The sequence below is a fragment of the Monodon monoceros genome, unplaced genomic scaffold (assembly GCF_005190385.1).
Source record: "Monodon monoceros isolate NGI ecotype Baffin Bay Population unplaced genomic scaffold, NGI_Narwhal_1 Super_Scaffold_5, whole genome shotgun sequence".
Lineage (NCBI taxonomy): Eukaryota > Metazoa > Chordata > Mammalia > Artiodactyla > Monodontidae > Monodon > Monodon monoceros.
Genome location: NW_021703782.1, coordinates 38,148,303 through 38,170,834, shown reverse-complemented (window position 1 = coordinate 38,170,834; position 22,532 = coordinate 38,148,303). Strand labels below are relative to the sequence as shown.

The following is a 22,532-nucleotide window of genomic DNA, read 5'->3' as shown; positions in this document are numbered from 1 at the left end:
ATTTTTGCCTTGGGTCCTATTTCTTGGCATCCTACGTCAGACAAACACATCTTTCAACATATATCCGCCCATAACTCCAGGGATCTAGTCTCAGGGTTATCTCTATGTAAAGGAAGGTGAAATCACACTTGGATCGATAGTGGTGAGTAACTAAAAGCACAACCTCTCATTCATATTGCTTTAAAACATATACAGCATATATGTTTCAAAAGAAAAAAGAGTAAAGAATATATTGATTTCTTTGTGGTGTTGAACCAACAATACGGTATGATGCAAGGCTTTAACAAATGAGAATCAGAGATACAAATTTTTCTGTAGAGTATGTTTTGGACAAATGTGTCTTTTTAATATGTAAATCCTACATTGTAGGTTGTTCCTTTTTATTTATTCTTTTGTTTTTGCAGTGGTAGAAAATGTTGAATAACTGTCCATGAGCATAAGCCAAAGGTCAGGTTCATTACTGAGATCCCCAGAATGCCAATATTTGCAATGCAAACAATTAGTATCCCACTGTGTGAAGGGCTCTGACACATGCCTGCCTTTAGGCGGCGAGTCTCCATCAGAAGTCCTCCTGCTTCCATGGACCCTGCTTTGACACAGGGGCAGCGGCACTAAGCTGCCTTTTAACCTAGTGCTTTACTGTGCCAGGCTGTCTTAACTGGTTACCAACAATGACACGGAAACCATAGCTGGAGTGGTCGACCCTCAAATCATTTTCATGTTGAACCTCCTGGGTCCAGCCACCTCCCCTTCCACAACAGCACCATTGTTTTTTCGGGGTACATACTCAAGGTCAATGCTGTTTTTGTGTTTGCCTTTCCCTCGGCTCCACACAAAAAGGAGGAGAAAACAAAATAAGACCACTCCCAGGAATGTGAAACAGCCCATGGCTGTAGACACCAGTATTGTTTTAAGGTCCAGGGAAAAAGTATTGGCATTGGTGCCATTGGAAACGGTGTCATTGGAGTCGGTCATGTACATAGGGGTCCTGTTTGCATAAAGGAAGCGGTCTGAAGTGAATCCTTTCACAGTTAAGGAGGCTGTGAAGGTGTCATTCCCAGCGGCGTTGCTAGCGATGCAAACATACATCCCGCTATCTTGATCCTGGGCAAAACGGATTTCCAAGGTGCCATCGCCCAACACAGTGGCTCTTCCATTGGACTTGGCGGTGATGAAACGCCTTCGAGGTGTCACCCAGGAAATCACAGGCTGTGGGTCTCCATCAGCATTGCATTCTAGCTGGACCGTCTGCCCCTCATCCACTAGCAGATGCTGCAACTTCTTTTCACGGATTTTGGGTTTTTTGCAGGTAAAGTAAAAAGAAAGGGCAGTGCTATGGAAATCCTTGAATGACCTCTCACGAATGGTGTCTGGGCCAGCACACATGGGCTGCTGGCCACCGAACTGCAGGGTGGGGTGACGCTGCAGGATCCAGAGAAGGCGGCAGTCACAGGCCAGTGGGTTGTTATTAATGCTCAGGACCTCCAAAGCCCTAGGGGAGGAGAAGACATTCTCTTCCAAAGTTTCCAGTAGGTTCTGAGACACATTGAGCACACGAAGGAAGCGGAGCCCTTGGAAGGAGTGAGGCTCAATGGTGCGGAGCTGGGCCCCCACTATATGAAGCTCCTGAAGGCGGATCAGGTCCGAGAACATGCCTGCTTCGATAGTGCTGATGGGATTGTAGGAGAGGTTAAGGTGGGTCAGATAGACCAGGTGTTTAAAGGCAAGGAAGGGTACAACGGACAGGTTGGTGTTCGTGATTGAGAGGGATGTGAGGTTGAGACCATAGAGGCTATTGGCAGGCATCATATCCAGTAAAGGCCAATAGTCAATCTCTAGATGTTTCAGGTGGAACAGTCTTTTAAAGGCATACACGGGCATGTTGTTGATATTGAGATGCTTCAGATGCAGGCTGATGAGGCTGCGGAGATGGGAGAGGGCTTCTGTTGGTACCGCTGTTAGGTTGCATTTCTCCAGGGTGAGCTGCTCCAAGCTAAGCAGCCCACTGAAGGCCCTATGTGATATATAAACCAAATCATTATCCCCCACTTCTAGAGACTTCAGGTTATGCAAATCCTGGAACATGTAGTCCAGTAAAATGACAATCTTATTTTCACTAATGTCAAGCTTGGTGAGGTTGGCGAGGCCCGTGAAGACCCCCAGAGGGACCAACTTCAGGCGATTGCCCTTCAGGCGGAGGGAACGCAGGTTGAAGAGGTTGTTAAATGCTCCTGGCTCCACATTGGCGATGATGTTGTCACTCAAGTCTATCTCCTCCAGCAGAGGGTATGAGATGAATTCTTCAGGGTTGACACTTTTCAGCCTGTTCTTGCTGAGGTCCAAGATTTTGGTCTCGATGGGAATGCCCTCTGGGATGGCGATCAATCTCCTTCGGTGGCAGCTAACAGATTTGTTCTGGGCTGAGCACTCGCAGCGAGCAGGGCAGCCAATGGTGGATCCCATGAAGATTAAGACCACAGCCAGACCCAGGAATGGCTGCCAACATGATAAGGCCGTGTGAAGCATGACTCCCCCTCTTAGTCTTACACCTTGGTCACGGGCCTGCAGGAGAAGGGGCCAAAGAAAGGAGGAAGAGAAATTGAGTTAGGACATAGATAGGTAAAGAGACATAAATGAGACAGTGAGTACAATGAAGAAGACCCTGGATTTGGAACGCTACAGATCTGAGCTTTAAACCTGAGAGCTGCCATTGTTAGCTACACGATCTCAGGTAAGTTACTGCGTCTCCCTGTACTTCAGTTTTCTTGGCTGTAAAATGGAAATAAGGGGGATGATAATAGTAGCTTCCTAGAGTTATGACAATTTCAGTATTGGACAACTAGAAAGAGACTTATGACAGTGTCTGGCACAGACTGTGGAGCAAAACAATACATTTCACAAAAGGTTCTGTTTTGAACTCAAAGGACCGAAGCAGAGGTCAATGTCTAAGAGGACACCTGTTCAGTTTGAATCAGTGTCTGCATCTCTGATGTTTGGGAATGTCATCCTCTGTTCAGAATGAAGCTAACAGAAGCTTCATTCAACATCAGGCCCTTGGGTTCCGAGTACAAAACAAAGTTACATTCAGAGAAAGAGGATGAGACTTTTTACCTTCATATATAAGTTTTCTATTAAAAAGTCCCTTTCAATTAGAAGGTGTACCTCTTTCATAATTCAGTAAATTTTGATTTATGAACGGTTTTTCTTTTTTGAGGTAAACAAAAAGATCCTCAAAATCTCCCTGTACTCTTCATGTTTATCATAGAGATGAGGCAGAATCAAGGCATCACAGCAGCTCTGATGATGAAAATGCTTTCTTTAAGATTTTGGGTTAAATATGTAAGAGTGAGAAGAGTCATCATTTTAAGGAAAAAAATGTTTTTAAATAATAAATGGACTATCATTTCTTCATATTTAAATTCAAACCCAGTAAACATGTTAACCTGAATTTAAATAGGTATCAAATGAGATTGGAAATGAGTATGTTTTAAATGTATATAGTTAAGCAGACACTGAACTTACGGCTCAACTGAATAGCGAGAGGTGTGTTATGGAGCAGTGCTTCTCAACCTGAGATCCCTGGGGGTGCACTTCATCCAAAAACACCATATTTTACTCAAAGGTAAGTTGTTTAAGACAATATTTTTAGATAAAAAAGTATTTGATGAAATTTCAGCATTTGCTGCTGAGCTGTAAGAGTATAATTCTCCAGTCAATGTTTACATATATGTCTCTGTCTGTATGTATAGCTATGTCTACATCTAAACAAATCTATCCATAAAAAATAACAACTAGGGCTTCCCTGGTGGCGCAGTGGTTGAGAGTCCGCCTGCCGATGCAGGGGACACGGGTTCGTGCCCCGGTCCGGGAAGATCCCACGTGCCGCGGAGCGGCTGGGCCCGTGAGCCGTGGCCGCTGAGCCTGCGCGTCCGGAGCCTGTGCTCCGCAATGGGAGAGGCCACAACAGTGAGAGGCCCGCGTACCGGAAACAAAACAAAACAAAACAAAACAAAACAACTAGGAACAAACTTAATACTGAATCACTAGGCAAATGGCCTTAAAATGTAGAAAAAAAGTGAAGATGCAAAACGTGCTAGCAAAATCAATTATAGAGGAACACAAGATTTAGTTTTGCCACATCTTTCCCAATAATTCTATCTTTGTAGATCAAACCAAAAGAAATCAACTGAAGAATTAGAACAAAGAATAAGTAAATTAACATACTACAAAATGAAAATAATTTTCATATATATAAATCATTTAGAAAATATTACTGTGTAAAATGATTCCAGTCACAGCATCTCTGAAAAAAATCAAATTCCTTAGAATAAACTAAACAAGAAATACACAAAGTATTACAACCATTCAGCCCTACTAAGGAAACAAAATAAAACTTACTAAAAAGAGGGATATAGTATATATATTTCAATAGAAAGATTCCATATTATAAATACATTAATTCTTAGTAAATACATACATTTCAAAGAGATATTTTTGACTTGAAAAATTAATTCTAAAGTTCATTTGGAAGAATATAAATACGAGAAATATCAGAACTATTAAAAAATAGTAATGAAAACAGACTTACCCTACAAAATATTTAAACATAAATTACAAAAATTAATAAAAAATAGTATCATGCTGACACAAAAATACAGAGTTAATGAAACAGAAAGAGTAAGGAATTATATCTAAATACATTTGAGAAGTCAGTATATGTGAAAGGTGGCATTTTAATCCAGTGAGAAAAATATAAGTGGCTAGATATTTAGTGGGAAAATTTGCACATCAATTTCACTGGTTCCAATAAGATAAATTCTAGAAGAAGGTTTAAAATGCAAGAACAAATAATGAATCAGAAGAAAATTCATTAATATTACAATAATAGAATTGAAAAGCCTTTTCTGTGATGAAACCTAGCAACCATGAAAGAGAAGAATAATCTATTCAATTGTGTGTAGTTAAAAAATTATAACACGCAAATAAACAACAGACACAAACACAAAGGCCATTGCTAAAATGGAGAATATCTTTTAGGCTTATAATAGATGAGGGATTAAACATAGTACTAAGCAAACAGTTCTTGTTAATCAATAAGGACAAGAGGTGAATGTCAATAGAAAACTAGGCAATGAATGTAATAAAAACTTAAAGCAGCTAATAAATATGTGAAAAGCTGGCTAACTTCATTAGTAAGCAAAGAAATACAAATTAAACAACAGGGGTATATCACTTTTGCTTATCAGATTGACAAAGTTCAACAATTATTTTTGCCCAGAATTAACAAGAGTAGAAGGAACTGATATAAGAAATATAAACTGGTATAATCTTCAGGAGGCTGAGGTACAACAATGAGGCGGTTAATGGATAAATTAAATTTAAAAAAAACGAAGTTCAATATGTTCATCCCTTTGAACCATTTTTTTCCTTGTAAATTTTATTTATTTTTTCAAACCACTTTATTGAGGTATGACTGACATACAGAAAACTGTACATAGTTAATGTATAGAATTTGAGTTTGGAGATAAGTATATATCCATGAAACCATCACCACAATCTATGCCATAAACATATGTACCACCTCCATAAAATGAGGGTAGATCTTATGAAGCTTTTCTTTTTTCCTAGCAACGTATCATAGGGAAATAATTTAACATAGGTGTACATAGATGTTTGGTACAGGCTTGTATATAATATAGGAAAACTGGAAATATGTAATAGTAGGAGTTTAGTTATACATTAAGATACACCCATACTATAAAATATCACGTAGCCAATAACACATAACACTTAGGTCTATACTTATTAACATGGAAAAATGAAATAGATATATACTCCTATTTGTGTGAATATATTAATATATATATGAATATATAAATATATGTAGGCAAGGACAAAATTGGGATGACATAATAACAGTGTTGACCATTATGAGATTGTGGGATTAAATGTGATTTCCATTTTCTTATAACTTTACATGCATTCTCTTTCTTTCCACAATATACCTGTATTACTTTTATAAATAGAAAAACAAAACTACTTTGATTTTTGAAATTGCTTTGACATGTAAAATGTCATGGATATATTTTACAATAAGGGATCAAATTTGCATTGATATTTTTAAAGGTTATTTAAATTTTCATATAAATCTTAGCGTCACTTGCCAATTTCTAAGAGTCTGCTGGGACATTGATAAGAGTTGTGTTGAATCTATAGGTTTTTGTGGAGAATTGATACTGTAACAATATTTAGTTTTCTAGCCCATGAATGTGGTACTCTCCATTTATTCAGGTCTTCTTTAATTTCCTTCAGCAAGTGTTTCTTCCTTTCTAACTTTTATGCCTTTATTTTTGTGCCTTTTTGTGTTTGCTACTATCTCTATGATAATGTTGAATAGAAGTACTGAAAGCTATCTTCCTTTGTTCCTAATCTTAAGAGAAACCATTCCTTTTTTTTTTTTTCTCACCATTAGGTTTGATGTTAGCTGTAGGCTTTTTCTATATAGATGTCCCTCATTAGATTGAGCAAGCTCTCTTCTCTTCCTAGTTGAGTAAGAATTTTTATCATAAATGAGTTATTGAATTTTGAAAAATGCTTTTCTGCATCTATTCGGGTGGTCTTGTTATTATTCTTTTAGTATGGTAAATAATATTGATTTTTTTGAATGGTACACCAACTTTCAACTTTTGGGATAAACCCCATTTATATAAAGTGTGTATGTATGTATATATATATATATATATATATATATACACACACACACATTTTATTGGGTTTGTTTTGCTAGTATTTGGTAAATTTTGTTTCATGAGAATTTTTTCTCTGGTTTTTAGATCTCTTGGGATGTATTTGTGTAGTGTTACTATGGGTAATAGAGACCTCATAAAATCAGTTGGAAAATATTTCCTTGGCTTCTATTTTTTAAAGGGTTGGTGTAGGATTGTTATTTCTTTCTAAAATATTTGATAGAAATTACCAGTGAAACCAACAAAGCCTCGAGTTTTCTCTGTGGGAATGTTTTGACAGGTAAGTCAGTTTCCTCTGCATATATTGAAATACTTAGATAATCTATTTTGTGTGTGTCAGTTTCCGTAATTTGTTTAAGGAATTTGTCTATTTCATCTACGCTATCAGATTTGCCTGAAGCCATAAAGTTCCCTTATTATTCTTTTAATGTCTGTAAGCTCTCTAGGTCATCTCTTTCATTCCTGATATTGCTAACTTGTGAATTTCTTTTTTCTTGATAAGTTTAGCTAGAATTTTGTCAATTTTATTGAACTTTTCGAATACAAACTTTTACTTATATTTTCTCATTAATTTCTGTTTTATGCTTATTATTTCTGTCCCTCTATTTACTTTGGGTTCAGTTTGCTTTCTCTTTTTTTTTTAAACTTCCTAGGGTAGAACCTTAGATCACTAATTTTGGACCTTTTTTCTTTAAGCTTTTAAAAGTATAAATATCCCTTTAGGATATTTATACAGGACTGCCACAGCTGCACTTCACAAATTTTAATATAATTTTAAAAGATTATCATTCAGTCAAAAAGTTTTTCAAATTTACTTTGTTGTTTCCGTCGTTGACCTATGGATGGTTTAGTTTTGAGTTAGTTTATTTCCAAGTATTTAGGTCTTTTCTAGATTCTTATTGTTTTTTGTTTCTAATTTAATTCTGTTGTGGTCAGAGAACAAACTGCAAAATGACAACCTTCTAAAATCTACTGAGATTGTTTTATGGACCACCATACGATCAATCTTAATTACTATTCCATGTGTACTTAAAATAAATATGTACTTGCTGTTTTGGGGTGTTGTGGTCTGCAAAAGTCATGAAGATTAATATGGTTGCTTGTGTTAATAAGGATTGGGAACTTTTTCTAAGTAATTCTATCAGTGACAGAGGTGTGTGTTAAAATCTCCAGATATGTATGTGAATTTGTCCATACCTCCCTAAGTTATGTAGGTTCTTGTGTCACATATTTTGAAGTTCTGATATTAAGCAGACGTTCAGCTTCTGATTTATTGAATTTTTTTTTATCATCATCAGAGTCTGTCTTTGTCTCTGGTAATACTTCTTGTCTTTAAGTCGCTTTGAATGATTAATATAGCTTAATGTTTTCGTGGTATATGTTTTTCCATTCTTTTATTTTCAACATATTTGTGTCTTTGTAGTTAAGAGCATCTCTTGTAGGCAGCATGTGGTTACATCTAGCTTTCTAATGTCTGATGATATCTGCAATTTCTGCATTTTGTTAGATTGCTTAGCCTGTTTAAATAGAATATAATTACTATTATGGTTGCATTTAAGCATGCCATTTTGCTAATCTCTTGAATTCTTTTGCTCCTCTCATTCTCCTGTCTTCTGTTTTAAACAGTTAGATTTTAGTATGCGTTTCAACTCTTCTTTCTGTATTTATTTACATTATTTTTATTTGTGGCTGTATGGATTAGAGTATACCTCTCTAACTTACCACAATTTACTTACACTTTTTAAAGAATTGCTTCAGGTAAAATATATAGTAGCCTTGCAACAGTATGTTCTCGTTTATAGCCTCCCCCCACCATCCTTAGTGGAGGGAGGTATAGTGAGCTCTAGACAAAGAGAACAGTGTGTGCAGAGACATGGGAACAACGGAGAACACTCTGTGACTGGGGAATTAAAGTATGTAGTTCAGAATGGTTGGAGCAAAAACACAAGAGAAATGGAGAGGAAAAGAGGCTGAGTGGTAATTAGGGGAATGATTTACAAGGGGCTTGTAAAGTGTGATAAGCTGTTTGCACTTTATCCTGAGGGCAATGGCAAGCCATTAAAGTGGTTTATGCTAAAGAGTGATATGAACAGATTTACATTTGGGGAAGATTAATCTGACTGCAGCATGAAAAATAGACTTGCAGGAGGGGAAACCTTGAAGCTGGAAACTCAGGAAGCTGCTGCATTAATTCAAGCCAGAACAAAGTGGTCTCGAGCAGGGTCATAGGAGTAGGCTTTAGTAAATGGACAGATTCGAGAGGTGTTTTGAGACAGAGTAGAAATGCTTTCTTTACGGATTGACTGTGAGGGGTGGAGGAGAAGAGGCAAAGATGATGTCTAGCCCTCTGTCAACCGGATGGGACCTGGTGTTATTCACTGAGATGGCGAGCTTAACAGTAACAGGATGAGGAATGCCTAGTTCCTACAAATGTGTCCATCACTGGGCCAAGATGTGTGGGCAGATAAATGATTTTCTACTTCTTGAAAATAATATTTTTCAAATATTTGGGTATTTCTTTGGTAAGGCAGGGAAAATGTACTGTCTATTACAGATTTTACGTTCAAGATAAAAGTTTTATTACACACTCTGTACTTGTCCGTTTATTTTGACGTATGGTAAAGAATGAGTTATTTTTTATAAATTCCACTGCAGAGTGTAGTCTTTTCTGGCAGAGTTTGTCCAATCTACATATCACCAGTTAGAGAAGGAGATAACTGACATCCTAGTTGATTTATTTCAGTGATGTTTTAGGGAAAGATTATTTTATTGCTTGGATCCCCTTAATCGGGCTCTACGTCCAACATGGAAATGACAGTATCTAATTCAATCATGGCTGCAACTTAACCAGAAAGGAGTTCAACTAAAGGTGGATAGAAGCAAGTATCTTGTTCCTTAAAAAACTGGTACTTTTGGTTCCAAAGTGAAGGACCATCACAAAGAAGGATGGATAAGGGCTCAGCAAGCAGGCAGCAGAAGGGCTCTCTTCTGACCTGGACAGCTCCCCCATTCTACTTCCGTCTTTCAGCTAGCTCCCCCATTCTACTTCCGTCTTTCAGCTAGGCAGAAGTAGATAATATGGGGCCATATCTCATCACAGTTCTTTGATGTGGTTTGGAAACTGTGTAGGAAGGTTGTGCTTTATTATTCTCATCACAATATTTCTCAGTTTTAGTCTAGAAGGGCAAACTGCTGACTCCATTTAGCTTCCACTGTCAGCGGAAGTCTTGTAATCAAAGCTTTCTCTTAATGTCTGACTGTGACGACGGTTTGACAAGATGAACTTCATTTCATTAAGAACAAAGCTGGAAACTAAAATCCATAGGAAGCCGACTAGGGCCTTTCTATTAATTCTGATCAAAGGGACTCTTAGGCGCAATGATGAATACCTTTTTAAACCTAGTGTGTGAAGTTGGATATTTTCATACTTCAACTTTTTGTGTGCTGAGTGTATTTTACCACTCATTCTATTAAAGTATGAAACAAACAAAACACAACCATAAAGGACTTAAGGAAGCAATGGAAAAATAAAAACAATATTTGGACGCAAATACGTGGCTCAAACTGAGTTTGACATTTGTTAGACGTGGGACATGGGTAAGCTGATACCATCTGTGATTCTCGTTATCGTCTACGTTCATTTGTGGTAATAAAGCAGGATAAATGTGAGGATTAAAGATGGTGTATGTAAGGTGACTAGTACATGAACAGCTGTCATTATTGTAAATTTTTAATGGGATAATGGTTTGGTTTGTTGAAACAGTATCTGTCAGAAGGCACTGCAAAGAAGATACGGATTTCCTCTGAGGACAGGTTTGGAAGATACTGGAGAAGGAAATCCTCAAAAGGATGATACAGTGATAAAGGGAAAAGGAGAGTTTCAAACAGCCATCATTTAAAAAAACAAAAACAAACATACAGAAAAGAAAGAGGTGATGGTGGTTGTATGTTGTTGAAAAAGAAAGCTTAGAAGAGAAACAGCTGCTTTGATGATTGATAAGGTAATGATAAATTTCTTAGCCTGGGAATTCTATGATTAATTTAGTTTTCTGACTGGCAACTGGACAAGGGCACAAAACAATAAATGGATAGCACAGAAATCTCTTTAAACCTTCACACTACCAAATGATAGATTCATTTGTTTATTTATTTCCAGTAAAGCTATTTCCCAAATGGAGAGATGTGGGTGATGAGGGAGGTAAGGTGGGGAAGAAAAGAAAGTAGAGGATTTAATGAAAAAAGTGTCCAAAATATGTCTGAGATGGTAACTTCCAGGTTTCTAAAACCACAAATTCATAAATACTGGTCTGTGCCCAAATCAGATACTGAAGAGTTATGGAAGTTGTATAAGACATTTGAAAACCAAGAGAAATCAATTTTATTTTAAGTCTTTAGTGTAAGTCACCAGGGTTACCTAAGTTCTTCGAAGGACCTGAGTGAACTTGAGATTGAACCCCAAAGTCCCCGACCTGGCAGGAAACATTGGACTTGAACTGTTTTTCTGCAAAATAAACATTATCCTTCCATGTGATCCCTAATTAACCTCCAAAGCATTGTATTTTTACCTTTTTCCTCTCAACTTATTTTTGATAGGGAGGAAAGGGAAACTTTCGATATCAAGACTCTTCTTTAACATTCAAGGGGGAAATGGAAACAGCCAACATGAAAGCCAGGTTTGGAAGGCATCTGATGTCTTATATTTTTAAAACAAAACTCACAAATGGAATGATAAAATTACTCAGTGGCTCTTGCAGGTAGGTAAACAGTTATCCACCATTGTAGATACCTCTCAATTAATCACAAGCAGATGACCAATTCTGTAAATAGCTAAAGATAGCAATTTGATCTTGAGTTACTTGGATAGAGACTGTTAGATGCTTGCAATTATCATTTGATTTATAGTCTATATAGATGTGAGATGCTATCTGTATGGAAATTAGCTGTTAATGTGATTTAATGCAATGAAATTTATGTGAAATGATCATACAACTAGTAAACTGAACAAGCAGGACTCATGGATGTCATCACATAGCATCTTAAATTTTACCGTCTGTTTTCCCTTTATGGTTAATTCAGAAGGGATAAGGAGATCAGGAACGTTCTTATTTAACTAGAACCGTCATAGATAACTTAATGTTCTCTGGGACTTGTAGATTTTAAAGCTGATCCCTTTTATGTGGCAATTTCTAGGGCTCCTTGGGAGCCACAATAAAGGGATATCTCATTCGTAGTTCCCTTGACCTGGATGAGTCAGTCTCTATTCTGGTTTGTTGAGTAGTCATCCCACAGTCCCCAGGAATATTCACCTCCAGCTAATGTTTGCTGAGGTCCCATTATCCTCCCAGATGGCATTATAGTAGAGGACCTAAGACACTGTCCTTACTGGCTTTCTCATGCATGTTGCCCTCATTTGGTATGGGGAAAACTCATTTGCCCAGAAAAAACCGCCACCAATGTAGAAAAATCCCAATACAGCAGCAGCTTCCTTTACTGTGCCACAGAGAGGCTATCTAGCTTAACAATTGTTCTTTAGATTTCCCAGGAAGAAGTCAGACTGAAGTCATGGTGTGTTCTTAACTACAGTGGAAGACTCTGAAGGATTCCACAAAGCCTGTTGAAGCACTTTCCTCTTGACTTGAGGAGAAGGCGGAAGCACCCTTCTTGCCTGTGAGTCATTTACCTAAGATTATATAGCCCTAGTCAGTAATGGAGCCAGTATTTCTGTGCAACTTTTACTTCAAAGGCAGAGTTCTTACAATTTACCCTGTACTAGTTCCATCCTTTCTCATACATTTGCACTAAATACAATTCATCTCAAATAGATGATAGCAACTATAACTATTAAAAATTTTTTTAAATAGTAATGCTTTTTTAAAAAAAAGAACAGAGAAAGACAAAATTCCCACATCTTCCCTCTCAGCTAAACTTTGGTATCTTTTTTCATGGTTCTGAAACAGCTTTCCACTGGACTATATCTACTTCAAAACATGAGTTCATTTTGCATTCAAGTGACTAGTAAACAATTAGTAAAGCTTGTCCAGAGTCATTAATTGTTTCTGTTTAATCTTTCCTGAAAGTGGAGCGCCCTCTGTTCTTGTGTTTATTTTGATCTCTTTGAAATGCAAATCATTTGCTCTTCTGCTATAGTTCTGAGTCTCCTTTTGGCCTACATAGAAATATTTGGACATACAGAATATGCCTGTTCTACTTAAATCTTTTACAGATGAAAGTGGTTTTTGTCTAGCTTTGAGATGTGTCTCTTTGAAATTAATATTATTAAATATAGGGGAGTTGGCTTCTGATGGCTTCACAAATATATTATGTAGTGCTCCAAATCTGTAAGGCAGTATAAGGTAATGGCTAAGAACATAGGTATGCAACAATAAAAATGTGTTTAAATCTTAGCCCTTTCTTAGTCTCAGTTTTCTTACCTCTAAAATGGGAGTAATTGTAACTAACCTACTGGGTTATTGTGAGAATAAAACATGAGAGTGTATATGAAGTCGGATCTCCATACATGTTAACTATTATCATTATTATTTAGAGAAAGGAAATATTACAAATGATATCTCCTAGACATCTAAAATCTCCATTGAAGGGAGTACTTACAACCTTTCCTGATTAAATAGTCACTTTCAGGGAAAGGAGATCTGGAAGCACTGGATTAGTTTATTAAGGTAGATATCAATGTCTATTAAGTATCTCATATTACAAATAAGAAAACTGAGGTAACCATCTTTGCCAGATAGAGAGTTGCATCTAATATTTCCATTTATGTGCCTATTCTGTTAAGAATACTAAGTCATACTAATAATGCTAACAATGACTTAGTATAACTAAGTATACTAAGTATAACTAAGGCTAATTAGTACAACTAGGTATAACTAAGTCATTATTAGATTGCTGGGTGATAGGAATTTTATCATTTTTCTAGCTACTTTGTAGATGAGAAAATGAAGGCAAATGAAGCTTTAATTTGAAAGCTCTAAAGCAAAAAAGCTAAGCAAGAACATGTAATTTTTATATCTCAAGACCCTTCTAATAGATTTTTGCCTCTAACTTCAGTAGATACTTGAGGACTTTATTTTAGCAACTGATGGCTGCCAAATGATTGCTTGAATTTCCTCCGGAAAAGAGTGGGAAACTACCCAAAAAGAAAGTATATTCAATTCAACTCAATAAACACATTATAAGTACCTCGTATGTTCAAGGCAGAGAGCTGGGGACGTAGAGTTAATACAATTCTTGTTCTCAAATAGTTAATAGTCTAGTAGGGAAACTGTCCAGTAAACAAATTAATGATTCAGTTTTCCCAAATTAGAATCAAATTACAACTTTAAACAAAGATGCATTTTACTACATTATTTAATATGTTAAAATAGTACATATAACAATGTCCAGTCATGGAGAAATAATTACATTATCTGTAATTCATCTCCTTAAATAATTATGCAAGAATTAAAATCATGGTTCTAAGAGATATTTAATAACTTGGAAAATTTTTACATGTAAAAATGTTAAATAAAAAAAGTAGGATATAAATTTGTATCTGTACTATGAATATAATTATAGGAAAATAGCCTTATGCATCAAACAAAAGATTGAAAAGAAATACATCAAAATGTTAAGTGTCAGAATAAATACCCATTACTTGTAGCAACAATCTATCAATTGTGGGATTTTTTTTGTTTATTTGTTTTTGTTTAAAAAATGTTTTCAACGTGCATTACATTCCTTTGAAAAAATGAACAGAACATAAAAATGTAATGAAAGCCTTTTGAAATTCAATCCCAGGAAGCCTCTGTTCTAGTGGATAACTGATATACAGACATGAACTGCTATAGCTTTTACTTAATCGGCCACATCATTATCAAGTTAGGAAAGAAGGCAGGTCCCCTTTTTGGTTACTCTTTCTATTTTCCCTGTCAATGTTATAGTGCTCTATAACTACCTTATGATTTCCTACCATATATTATGTATGTACATATCGTATCTTCTCTATTAGAATCTATGCTCCTTGAGTTGGCACCCAAGTACCTTAATGGAATAGCAGTTCTCAACCATGGTGCCTCCAAAGCACAAATCTAGGGTAAGTCAGTGGAAAAGGACTCAAGTCATAGATGCTAGAAAGGGAACTGCACATAAGCCTCAGCCTATATGATCTGTGCAGTAGCTCTTTTCATACATGAAGGTGCCTATTTGTGTCCTGAAGGAAAAAGGGTGAGGACAGTGTTCTTGTGCTCAACACAGTATCTTGCCCAAAGCATGGTAACCCTTTATGAACAGGTACTAAGAACAGGAGCACAATGTTTCCAGATGCCAGTCCTTTGTCACCATGGCATGATTTTTGTTAAATCAGTGTGCACTATTATTTAAATCAACTCATTTTTAAAACCTAAATACCCTAAAAGTAAAAATTTACCATACAATTTTAAATGGAAAACCAGGAGGGAAAGTAGTAAATGGGAAATAAGTTTAAAAACATAAACAATGGAAACAAAATAATATTACGTTCTAGCTAAAATTTCTTATCTTCCAAGGCTCTGAGCCAGAGACCGGATCTCCATTTGGGACAATGGCCAGGGTTGGAGAGGTCTTAAAACCGAGTCTTCCTTGTAATCAGAAGATTGACAGTAAACTCAAAAGGGAATAACTTTATCCTCATTAATTCAGGGTTACTCAACATTTTGTACCTGCTAAAATCAGAGGATCGCATCGGAATGCATCCCACACTTTGGGAAACAGGCAACAAGCTTTTCACTTCCGATATTTCAGTTAGAATTGTGTAGGAGGAATGAGACTGAAAGGATGATTTCAGAGTCAGATACCTGACAAATGCTGGAAGAGGGACGTGCACTCAAGCCCTCCGCCTACACTCTCAACATTCCCTAACTCGCATCTCCTTCCTCTAATACCCTCTCCTCTCCATGCAGCCCTAGGCATCTCTTTTCATCTTATTGCTTGGCATCAGTTGCTGCTGACAGACTATTCATGAATATTCTGTCCTTCAACTGAGTTATTTCTAATGAGGGATCAGAGAAATCACATCTCAATTTCTTGTTTATTTCTTTCCATTGAAAAGATAGATATACACAAGGCTGAGAACTTTAATTTACATATACATATATACATGTGTGTGTTTTAGATTGAGTTGGTATCTGTGTGTCTCCCTGGAGATTACACATTCATATTATTTATGTTTAAGACACACTACATCTACATCATGGATACGTGTGTGTATCTATCCATCTATCTATAGATATATACACATATTAAGGAGGCTTACGTATGTTTGCCAGTTCATATTTTGGTAAACATTTCTGGAATCATAGGGAATCACATCTTAAATATTATGTTTACCTTTATGTAATATACATGCTAATTATCTTCATTTGGATAAACTGTGTAGAAAGAAAACCAATAAATGGCTCGGCAGACTGAGATTTTTTTATGACTAAAAATGACGGTGAAAAACAGATAAGGTATGAAAGAGCTCAGAGTATAAAACAGCATACCTAAGGAAATAATCCTACAAATTCTAAATTTGTTTCATGGAAAGCAATGTCATTCGAGGTTTTAAGTCAGCCAGTTCAGGGGTATAATTCATAAGTTATGTTTATGTGAACCTTTGGTTGACTATTTAAAACCAGGTGAAATCTTAACTTGGTTTTCAGATAAGACCACTGTGATTTAAACTAGGCCAGTTAGTACCTAATAACGTGGGTCCAGAGAAAAGGCAATCTTAACAATTTATAGGCCTTAAGTATCTCCCCATATTATATTTCAAAATGATGACAATTAAACTATTTATTAGATGCTTACTTTATATGCATTATATTATTTAGTCGTCAAAATAACCTCCCTCTGAGATAAGAACTGTTCTTGTTACCATTTTTCTATAGACAAGAAAACTGAGTCTCTAGGTTACGTTTACTCATCCAAGGTGGTGCAGCAAAGAAGTGGTACAAGTGATATTTAAACTAAGGTCTCTGTGGTTCTAAAGCCCTAGTGACACTGGTAAAAACAACCCTGGGTGGTAGGTGGTATTATTCCTAGTCTCTTGATAGAATATGCAATTGAGCCTTAGGGAGAGCTGAGCAGCCAGGTCAAGGCCATTCTTGTAGCAAGTGGCAGGGCGAGGATTCTAACCCAGCTCTGTCATTGACTCCAAAGCCTAGCTGGGCTTCCTCTGCCCATCTCTGCAAAAATGTAGGTCTGCCATAGCAGAGAAACAAAGAACTGCTATTTTTCAACATATTTTATGAATTACATAAGCAGCATTTGTTATATAATTGGTCTTAGCTTTACTAAGGCCTCAGGTTCTCGGCATGGCAAAACCCAAGGTTGGGGGGAGGTACACCTGTGTCCACTCTGGTGATTTAGGTTTTATACAGGTAGAGTGACCATAGAGGATACCACCCAAACTGGGACACTCCTGTGCAGGGGTGGGTGCACTATTCATAATATTCTGGGCAACAGGTAAAAAAAAACGTGAACTGTCCCAGTCAAAGGAGGCATTTGGCCACTATCCCGGGAGCATGTAGATTTCCCTCCTGATGATGACAGGCTGGGGTTTCCCTTGGTTCAGGGGTTCTGTTACAACTATTCTTCCCCTTGATGCTGACCTCAAAACTGAGTTCTTTCAACATCAATATGACGAAAAATATATTTTTTGATCTTAATTGATTAGTTTTAGGAAAAAATTGTCTAAGATTAAGTAAATGGTCTGGGGTTAGAACTGAGCAGATTCTCCTGGCTTTTGAGGGCTACGTTATCTTTACAGCCAGGGGACTGGAACAGTAAGAAGTTACCCTACGTAAACAACATTGATTTTTGTGTTCTGTTTTCGCTCTGGGAAGAGCGATGCTTTTGACTTCTATTAAACCTGAGGAAATACTGCCTTTGCCTCTCAATCCTTGTTCTGAACTCCAGTGTGAGAAATTTGTAGAGTGGACTGTGCTATTTTCTATCAAAAATGTTATAATGGGAAGCCAAGTTCAAGGACTTGGAATTGGCAACCAGCTATCAAGAAACCAGGCATAATGGTATGCTATGGAAACAGACACATCATGAAAATAGCTGACATGGAAAGGGAATAGGAAATTTTGGACAGTCTTACCTGACTCCAATGCCCGATCTTGCAACTGGGGAGAAGTATGTTAACCATGGCACGTAAACTCAGGGAGTCTCAGTTCCATAATGTCAAGGATAGTATCTCTACCTTTCAACTACTGGTTGAGATTTTTAAATAAATTAAGTACATAGAGTAGTTGGCAGATAGGAAGCCCTTACCAAATCTTGGTTCTCTCCTCTTTTTACTTAAAGTAGCAAAGTCACACTCCAAGTTCTATATAACAAGCCTGTTTAACTGTATTTTTCACATCAATCATATAAAGTCACAAGCTCTCTTTCTTTTCTCGTCCCTTCTTTATCTTTCTTTAGTCCTCCCTCCCTCCATTTCTCCTTCTTTCTTTCTTTTTCTCATTCCATCTTCCTCCTTTCTTCCGACTCTCCCTTACCTCTTTCCCATCTTATCTAAACAAAGACTTAAGGTGGCCAAAGTATTATAAAATGTGACCTCCTGCACACAAAAAAGAATTTGATGGAATTAGAAATTTGACCTTTCAAGAATTAATCATGATCAAAATAATTAACCATTTAATTAATCATATGTCAAGTTTGTTTATAAGACCTTTTGGGAAGGATTTCAAAGACCACATCTCTTATAAAGCTAACACTTCAAGAATGTGCAAACTGAGGACATTTTTCCTCTGGAGAATAAAATTCTCTGTAGCAAACAGACACATGAATATTAACTTTAGATAAAATGCTCTTCAAATTTAGTTTGATTCCTTAAAGACAAATAAAAAATATTAGACTATGTACATATTTAAGTCCTTTACTATCCTTAGATGGAAACTTCTATGTTAGTGTTCATGTTTGTTTTTATTCTTTTCTTTGACACTCTCGCCATGGGACTTCAATAATGGGTCCTGGAATGGAACCAAAGTCACAGAAGGATTTATAAAAGGGGAATGAAGGTATGTAGGTAAAAGAAAGAGAAGGAAGTTGAGTAATCAAACTCCTTTGTCTTGGTTTAGGAGACGGTGAGGGCATCTAAGGATTTATTGTATGAATATAATTTTCCAGTATTTTTTAGCATCAGCAGCTGGGTTCTGGTAATTGAACTCTGATTACTGCATAAAGAAGCGAAAAATAGATGTTAATTAGATAAAGTTGTCTGAAGAGAATAGCAACGTTTAGGAAACCTGGGACATGAGAAAGGCTTTCTTCAAGCTTGTTTAACAAGGGAATGTTTCCCCTCTTCATCCTAATCCTCCTTTCTCTATCTTCTCAAAAATCCTCCTCAGAGTCCTCTAACAACCTGTCCTGAACAAGTCAATGCTCCACTGTGCAGAGTCTGGGATAACACTGACCTGTCCAGTGATGGAAACCTTGGGATTTGAATGTGGCTCACCACCACCACCAGTCTATAATCTCTTCACCAGCGAGGCCAATTTAAAGAATAAAAGGCCTTACTGTCTTTCATCCAAGTAGAAATTTTGGGGTATTCCAGATGAGAGAGCTGACTTTGTATTTTCTGGACCAGTGAGAATGAAGGTCCCAGGCTGCTATGTTGCGGATGCAGGAGAGAGGCTGCTCTGAGCTGCTGTCCTCTGTGACAACACCATCTGGGTCCCTTTATAGTCTTTCTGGGATTGAGGTCAACAGCTCCAATTGAAAACCTTTTATTTCTCTGCACTCTTTTATTAGGAGTCAACACAGGTCTCTAGAGAAAGCTTTTGGGTGGGTTTTGAGTGCCGGGGAACGTGTGTAGTTTTGTAGAAGGATAGGAATGCATGGAAACATAAGGCAGAGTCAGCTTCCTATTAAGTCACCAAAGGCCTATGGGTACTATTTATTGGGATAACGGGAAAGTCCTTGACAAACCTGCAACACCATCCACACAAGGCCAGTCACCATGATTGCGTTCCTTGCCACATAGTTAGTAATGCATGCTTTTATTCAGGGATCATCAGCACACTAAAAGTTCCCAGAGTAAACGCACTATTCTTCCTATTTACTGAATGTAATTTTTGACCATTGATAGTTGGGTTTCACAAACAGGGAGTAGGTAATTTAAAATATCATTAAATGCATTTGATTTACTCAAAAGTTGAAACTGCAGCCATCATTAAGGTGAGTGAAGAGAAAGTTAATTTATCACTTTAGGGGTAAAAAGAGTCAATAGGAGAAATATATGAATACTATTCTCAGCCTAATTGGGGAATTCCAAGCCTATTTAATGCTAGAAAATCCCAAAATGCTACTTGTTTTTTTGAAAATATTTGCTGTAAGACTGAAAGATGGGAGATTTAGAAACACTGTGATAACTTATCAAATCTGCCCCAGACACACTCCACATGCTTCATTTTGTTGCCAGAGAAGTTATTAAATATCTAGACTTCTGATATGCATTCTAGGACTATAAGAGTAAAGACCTGGGGACACTTTTTCTTCCTCATGGCTTTAGCTTTGGGGACTCTGACTACAGAAATAATTATTTAGATAATAGCAAAGGGATGAGAGATCAATGCTGTGTGACTAATCCACATTTTTGGTTACTGGCAAGAATTCAGTGATTAGCGTTAAGAAGTCAATACTGTGATTAACTCTCTACTTAATGTGCCAGTCTTAGTAACGTACTATTTAAAATATCTTTCTTTTTAAAAGTGCCCTTTAAGGAAAACGTGTGTGTTTGGTTCAGGACACCTGAGCTACTGGAATAGTGGTGTGCTGGTAAATGTTTAGCAGCCAGTTTTCCAAAAGAAAAAAGTACCCTGTTTTCTAGCCATTACTGATTTCTATGGTGTAAATACTCCCACTAAAGCCCACATCTACCTGACATGATATCAGCATATTTATATCAGCATATTGATAACTTTTTGTGAAAAATTATCAATTGACTCTTGCACAACTGGTACAGTTTGGATTGAACACACATAAGTAACTGAAACCTACCACTTTGAATTAAATAACTTCATATATATTAACTAGGGCAGTATTTTATATATCGTATATAATTTTGTATATAAACTTTATGGGATCAAATGTGCTAACAAATTCCCTGTATTTAAAAAAATTGTTATTGACCGGAGGGTGGAGACACAAGATGGCAGAGTAGAAGGACCTGAGCTCACATCCTCTCACGAAAACACCAAGTTGTGACCAAAGTCACAGCTAACTGCTGAACAGCCATCAACAAAAAAAGACTAGAACCTACCAAAAAAGATATTCTACACCCAAAGACAAAGAAGAAGCCATAATGAGATGGTAGGAGGGGCGCTTTCATGAGAAAATCAAATCCCAAACCCACCACGTGGGTGACCCACAAACTGGAAAACAACTATATCACAGAAGTTCTCCCACAGGAGTGAGAGTTCTGAGCCGCATGTCAGGCTCCCCAGCCAGGGGGTCTGGCATAGGGAAGAGGAACTCCCAGAGCATTTAGCTTTGAAGGCAAGTGGGGCTTGAGTGCAGGAACTCCACAGGACTGGGGGAAGCAGAAACTCCACTCATAGAGGGTGCACACAAGTTTCATATGCACTGGGCCTCAGGGCAAAGCAGTGACTCCATAGGAGCCTAGGCCAGACCCCCCTGTGGGTCTTGGAGGGTCTCCTGGGAAGGCAGGGGATGGCCGTGGCTCACTGGACACTGGTGGCAGAGGCCCCAGGGAATATTAATCATTGTGAGCTCTCCCAGAGGTCTCCATTTTGGCACCGAGACCTGGCCCTACCCAACAGCCTGTGGGCTCCAGTGTTGGGACGCTTCAGGGAAAACAACCAACAGGGTGGGAACACAGCCTCACCCACCAGCAGACAGGCTACCTAAAGTTGTCCCGAGCCCACAGCCGCCTCTAAACACACCACTTGACATGGCTCTGCCCACTAGAGGGACAACACCCAGCTCCACCCACCAGGGGGTAGGCACCAGTCATTCCCACTAGGAAGCTTGCACAAGCCCCTGGACCAACCTTACCAATCAGGGAGCAGACACCAGAAACAAGAGGAACTACAGTTCTGCGCCTGCAGAATGGAAACCACAAACACAGAAAGTTAGACAAGATGAGATGGCAGAGAAATGCGTTCTAGATGAAGGAACAAGATGAAATCCCAGAAGAACAACTAAGTGAAGTGGAGATAGGCAATCTACCTGAAAAAGAATTCAGAGTAAAGGTAAAAATGGTGATCCAAGATCTCGGAAAAAGAATGGAGGCATGGACTGAGAAGATACAGAAATGTTTAACAATGAGCTAGAAGGTTTACAGAACAAACAAAAGGAGATGAACAATACAATAAATGAAATGAAAAATACACTAGAAGGAATCAATAGCAGAGTAAATGAGGCAGAAGAACAGATAAGTGACCTGGAAGACAGAATGGTGGAAATCACTGCCATGGAACAGAACAGACAAAAAAGAATGAAAAGAAATGAGGACGGTCTCAGAGACCTCTGGGACAACATTAAACACAACATTCACATTATAGGGGTCCCAGAAGGAGAAGAGAGAGAGAAAGGACCTGAGTAAATACTGGAAGGGATAGTAGCCCAAAACTTTCCTAACATGGGAAAGGAAACACTCAAGTCCAGGAAGCACAGAGATTCCCATACAGGATGAAAATCAAGGAAGAACATGCCAAGACACATATTAATCAAATGCACAACAATTAAAGAGAAAATACTAAAACAACAGGGAAAAGCAACAAATAACATACTAAGGAAATC

At 37.5% G+C, this 22,532-nt stretch overlaps 1 protein-coding gene across 1 annotated transcript in view; it reads right to left on the bottom strand.

Moving 5' to 3' along the window:
- Window positions 1–395: 395 nt before the first annotated feature.
- LINGO2 (leucine rich repeat and Ig domain containing 2) overlaps window positions 396–22,532 on the bottom strand; it is a 311,099-nt gene continuing 288,962 nt past the window's right edge. The window contains exon 2 of the mRNA XM_029201461.1: window positions 396–2,562. Coding sequence (XP_029057294.1) covers window positions 706–2,526 — 1,821 coding nt within the window. The 5' untranslated portion in view covers window positions 2,527–2,562 and the 3' untranslated portion in view covers window positions 396–705. The remainder of the gene's footprint in view (window positions 2,563–22,532) is intronic.